Source organism: Poecilia reticulata, linkage group LG11 (assembly GCF_000633615.1).
Source record: "Poecilia reticulata strain Guanapo linkage group LG11, Guppy_female_1.0+MT, whole genome shotgun sequence".
Classification (NCBI taxonomy): domain Eukaryota; kingdom Metazoa; phylum Chordata; class Actinopteri; order Cyprinodontiformes; family Poeciliidae; genus Poecilia; species Poecilia reticulata.
In genome coordinates, this window is record NC_024341.1 from 27454997 (window position 1) to 27461078 (window position 6082).

Below are 6082 nucleotides of genomic sequence, written 5' to 3' on the forward strand. Positions count from 1 at the left end.
TACCTAGCAACCCCAGTGGAGTTCTGCTTGCTACCTAGCAACCCCAGTGGAGCTCCAGTACATTTGGTCAGGTGGTTTCACCGCTGCGTGGGCTGCACAATGACTGCTGGAGTTTTGTTGTTGACTTTCCACCCAGAAACCTCTCCCTGAATTCTTGCTGGTTGTGCAGGAGGCTCCACTTCTGCTTTTCAAAGTTGTACGGTTGCATAATTGCAGCAGCTTGTTTGGATTTAAAGTGACGGAGGCAGAACTGAGCAGACTAAAATCTGATTGTCTCGGGATGATTTTGTGCGAAACGGTAGTGAGCATGTTTTGGATAGGCCGTAGTGGACTCATCCTAACCGGTTCAGGGAAGCGTCACAGGTCACCCGTAGAGTCGCTAACAGTTTGTGTTTCGCTTCTAAGGAGCCGTACTACGTGCGATGCATAAAACCCAACGAGATGAAGTCTCCGGTGCTGTTCGACGACGCGCGCTGCCAGCACCAGGTGGCGTACCTGGGTCTGCTGGAGAACGTGATGGTCCGCCGGGCCGGCTTCGCCTACAGGCAGCAGTACCCTCGCTTCCTGCAGCGGTAAGGCGGCTGCAGCGCTGCGTGAGATCGGACCGTCGGCTCCTCCTTCCTCTGGGAGGAAGCTTTAACTTTTAAAAGACGGCTCTGGATGACCTCAGGCTTTAGATGGTAGCAACACTTTTTCCTTTTTTACTATATTTTAATTTGCAGTTCTGTCAGACTGTGAAAATGTTAAATGTTTTTTTATGTTGGTCACAACTAGGGCTGGATAATAAGTCAATAACTATATATATATATGTATATATATAGTTGTGTTGTATAGTCCTTGTTTTGTATTTATATATATATATATATGTATATATATATATAAATACAAAACAAGGACTATACAACACAATTGTCATTAAAACTAATCCTTCACATGGATGGAAAAACTCGACAGATGCTTATTATTCAAAATGTTTGCAGATCTGATGTGTTATGAACAGATTCTTTGTTTTTTAAATTATCCAGTTTTACCCAAAATAACGAGTTTATCTGTGTTTCGGCTCATAAATGATAAATAAATGGATATGTTGTATTAATGCTGAGTTTTGCACATGTTCAGGTATAAAATGACGTGCGAGTACACCTGGCCGAACCACCTGATGGCCACGGACCGGGAGGCGGTGGAGGCCATCATCACGCAGCACGGTTTCCAGGGCGACGTGGCGTACGGCCAGACGAAGCTGTTCGTCCGGACGCCGCGGACGCTCTTCACCCTGGAGCAGGAGAGAGCCACCCTGGTCCCCATCCTGGTGCTCTTCCTGCAGAAGGTCCTGCATCTTCATGAAGCTTCAGATCGAAACCTTTCCTGTTCCACAATGTTCTGATCTGACGGCCTAATCATGTGATTCAGAGCTAATTTACTCCAATTACAGGCGTTTCCCATCACTCTGTCTCATTAATATTTGCTTCTGCCACTTTGAATCCTAATTCCCTGAAACAATAATTGGGAAAATGAATAAGATCCAGATCAGTTACCTCCATCTCCGCCCTGATCCAAAGGAAGGAAAACATTTCCATCGGTGAATCTTTTTATTCCCTCGCCCCTCAGGTTTGGCGAGGCGCTCTCGCTCGCCTGCGCTGCAGGCGGATGCGCGCCATCTACGCCATCATGGGATGCTACAAGCGCTACAAGGTCAAGGCCCACTTCTGGGAGGTGGAGCGCCGGTTCGCGAGCGTGCGGACGATGCCGGACTACGGGAAGAGCGTGGAGTGGCCGGCGCCGCCCGCAGCTCTAGCCCAGTTTCACAGCATCACAACCATGTTGCACCGCAGGTGAGAGACGACGGCTGCAAACCGGACAAAGGCTGAAAGCTGAACCACATTTAAATCCACAGCTGGTGAATATATGACAGTCTGAAGGTCAGGAACCCAGAATGTAGCAAGCTAAACATTCAGCTTCAAATGAAATACTCAGCCAGAAATATGCATATTTAGTTTTAAGCCAATTTAAAACGATTTAGTTTTCAAGCCAGCTGGCGTGTTTCAGGGTTTTGTGTCGCTGGTTTGGACTCTGGCTGGTYGTTGTTTCCAGGTGGTGGGCGCGGCAGATCGTGAAGAACATCCCTCCRTCTGACATGTTGGAGGTTCGAGCCAAAGTGGCGGCGCTGACGTCTCTGAGCGGGGAGAGGAAGGACTGGGGCGTCGGCCGAGCCTGGGAGAGAGACTACCTGTCAAACGTGAGAGCGTTTTACTCAGCTAAACACTTTAACCCGATAACTTCTGTTGATTAATTACATAGATTTTATGGTGTTATACATTTTATTTCAGTTAATTGCATTTTTTGTTTTTTTGCACACCTGGAAGGCTGGAACCTTTRTATTGTGTTTCTGGTACGACCGTAAATCTGAYGCACAGGCGACTTGAGATGGTTTCAACACTTTTTTCCCTCTATTTAAACACACAGGCAGAAATTAAACAAGATAAAACATAAAATACAACGAATAAAGATTCACTAATTAAGGCATATTGATGAACTAAAAGCACATTTTAATCCACTGATTGGAGRAAAACAGTGTTGCTCCTCATCACTTTGCTCCATGTGGGTTTGGCCTGAAACATTTTCAGAGTAAAAACATTTTCAGAGTAGAAACAGGRAAAATCCGCTGAGTTTGCTTCCCGCTGCAGGCAGAACTTCCCCTCGTCTCGGTAAACAAGCCCTGAATGACCAGCAGTGTAAAGGATCACAGAAACGGTCTGTTGTTGTGGATGTATGCGCCGCATGTGACGCGCCTCGGGCCGGCCCTGCTCCCTCTGATGGGTCCCGCCGTTTCCTGGTTAGCTGTTTGTTGGTGGCTGTGAATCGGGCCGCAGGCCGCTGCAGCGTGACCAGGGCCTGAGCTCCTCCGCTCGGACGGCCCGTGACTCGCCTGCGGGGCTTCATGTGACGCCGCCGTTCCCCAGTGACCCACTCTGATCCCGAATCATGACCTGAACGCGTCTGAAGACGGATGAAAACAAAACATCAGAGCTGATGATTTATCATCTACCTGCTAACTGCAGGCCTGCTGCACCGATTGCCGTTTCTGGCTGATCGCAAATTACCGATCTTTAAAAAGCCAATACCCATTTTTTAGTCTGAAATGTTGTTAAATAAATCAAGAACGTTTCTGAGTTGGTAACAGTGGGGCGACTGTTGCTGACTGCAGACCAAACCTCCCACTGCAGAGCGGAAGAGGCTGATAAAACCGGTGAATAAAATCGGCTTCACATGATCTCCTGAAATTAAGAGAACCGGCGGCGAAAAATCGATTCACTTCTAAGTTACAAACTTGAGCCGATGGAAACAGTGGATCGGTGCGTTCCTGATGGTTACTTCACKGTGGTCTAAAATGCCTGGAAAACATGAAGCTGTCCGTTAAAACACATAAAGTTGCATCTAGAATGAATCGGTTCATTTTACAGAACCTAGAGTGTAAATTTTCTAACCTTTTGGATAAATTTGGACCAGAATGGAAAAAGGTAAATAAAGTTTGGACAGTTACTTTTTGATTTCCATCCGTCCAACTGTCTGTCTTTAGTTTTTGCATTGTTTATTTTTAAAGCTTGATAATTATAAGACTCATTTAAGATTAAGGACTTCTGACACTTATGCACATTTAAATGCAAAACACCCCAAGATCCTCTGACTTGAAATAAAATCTGAAGTTTCTTCTGCTCTCTCTGACCTCGTGACACCAGCCAGCTCTGATCTGCTGGTATTAATGCCATAAAAGGCTTCAGGGTCTGGGAAAGGTCAGACCTGACGCTGCTGCAGCGGCTGCAGCTGCTGCAGCTGCTGCTGCTGCAGCCGACATGCTAACGCAGCCGTTTGGTCTCTGCAGGCGCGGGACAGTCCTCACACCAGCGCCGCCTTCATCAGAGTCTCCAAAGAGCTGAAGAACAAAGACGGCTACGGCCAGGTCGTCTTCTCCGCCTTCTGCAGGAAGGTACGGCTCCCGTTGGGGTCAAAGGTCACATCACTGCTTCCACAAATCTGTGGCTAACTGCTAAAGATCAAAACGTAAACATGTACTAAAACTACTGATGCAGTAAAACTGGATTTAAAGCTTCAGGCGGTTTTTATCTTTGTTTTAGCGATTAGCATTAAATTAGAACATTAAATGCTCAGTTATTTCAGTCTAGTCTCTTGGTGTTTTCACCAGAAACTAGACTGAAATACTTGGTAAAAATGTGATATTTCTGCAGTGAATGCTTATTAATTTAGATCTTGAAACGACGGCGAGCTGCACGAGAAGCTCAGAAGTGTTTCTTCTGTTCTATGCAGATGAACAGGTTCAACAAAAGCACAGACCGAGCGCTGCTCGTCACGGACAAGTTCGTCTACAAATTGGAGCCGAAGAAGCAGTACAAGGTTCTGAAAAGGCTTCCTCTGGACTCGGTGAGTGAGCTCAGACAAACGGCGCCGCGTTAGCGGACTCTSCTCTGAATAAATGATCTCGCCAGTGTTTCATCTCCAAGGACGAAGGCGTCGTTACTCTGTGTTTTGGTTTTTAATCATTAAATCTCATTAAAAATCGGTTACAGCGCCTCGCAAAAATGTTCATACTGGAATTCAAAGCAGGGAATTAAATCTGTTAAACTCTGAATGGTGATTATTTCTGTGCTGCATCAAGTTGTTTCCCCGTGGCAGAAGGAAACTTTAAGGGGTGTGAAAACTCTTCATGGTGCTTTATGATCCWCTTGAATCGTTTTTACGTCCAGAGAGCAAAAATAAAACCCTCTCCGGGCCGCAGCTGCAGACCCAGATCCAGACGGGAACCGATGTGGGTCAGACTCTGTTTCCTGTGCAACCAAACCACCTGCAACACCAGCCCAGTAACAACCAGAACACCCAAACTGACACACCGAGGTCCTCATCATTAACCTGATCATTGATCTATGGAGAGTTTCTGAGCGGTTTTCTTGGACTTGATGTGGCTCAGGTTGAGTTTAAAGTTTTCAGAAACTGGTTCAGTTTGTGGCCTGATCTGAGAAACTGGACCAGAAGCCTCGCAGGACTTCTGGTTCTGAAAGGAAAGGCCAGTTTATTCCATCTGAAAAATGGCTTCAGATGTGAAACTTTTACATTAGATTCTCCCTTTTATTTTGCTTTCTAACATTTTAGCCTCATTGCTTTATATTTGCTTTTAGTGCAACACCTTCAATTATAAAAAGTAAACAAACTATTTACATTTTTGTTTAGGAAGCGCCCTACACATTTAGACAAGATCAAATATAAACTCATTTTTACACATTGTTCTTTATTTAAAGAAAAGAAAAACAATTATATATAAATTACATAAATATATACACATCCTTACAGAAAGAAAAGCACTTTAAAAAATAATAAATAAACCAGAAAAATTTATTTCGTAACGTACCATCAGTCAAACATGCAGCCATCAGAAGCAGTAAACATTTTCACATTAAAGACCATTTTTTGTTTGTTTTCCACACTTTTGTTAGTAACAATAAACACAATTTGCCTACAGTCAGACGTTTTTTAAACCCTGAAAGGAAAACTTGAATATCAGAGCTAATAATTTAATCTCCGTTATTGAACACAAGCTGTAAGTTTGGTTTGACTTTAATATCAGAAAACTGAGGGAATATTTGTAGCTTAGGCTTAAATCTGAAGGTTTTCTCTGGTTCTGTGATTATGAAGGTTTGCATCACGGCTAATGCTAACTCCACTACGGGCTAACGCCTAGCGCCTGCATCGGCTTAATGAGTCAACACAGCTGCTTGAGCCGCAGGGCCAAAAACCGTCATTATGCTGCAGCAGAGCAGCTAAACATAGCAGCCGCTSCGCACTCAGCAGAGGCTGGGCAGCAACAAACGCAGAGCCTGGACAGAAACCGTCTGAGGTTCTGGTCCCTGAACCCGGACAGAAACCGTCTGAGGTTCTGGTTCCTGAACCTGGACAGAAACATTCTCTGGGTTCTGGTTCCTGAACCTGGACAGAAACCGTCTCTGGGTTCAGGTTCTGGTTCCTGTACCCGGACAGAAATCGTCTCTGAGTTCAGGTTCTGTTTCCTGAACCC

At 45.1% G+C, this 6082-nt stretch overlaps 1 protein-coding gene across 1 annotated transcript in view; it reads left to right on the top strand.

Annotated features, from left to right (window-relative positions):
• Positions 1-1445, top strand: part of myo1g (myosin IG) — a 23176-nt gene extending 21731 nt beyond the window's left edge. The window contains exons 16-17 of the mRNA XM_017307303.1: positions 406-572; positions 1120-1445. Of these exons, the coding sequence (XP_017162792.1) occupies positions 406-572; positions 1120-1384 (432 nt within the window). The 3' untranslated portion in view covers positions 1385-1445. The remainder of the gene's footprint in view (positions 1-405; positions 573-1119) is intronic.
• The last annotated feature ends 4637 nt before the right edge of the window (positions 1446-6082 follow it).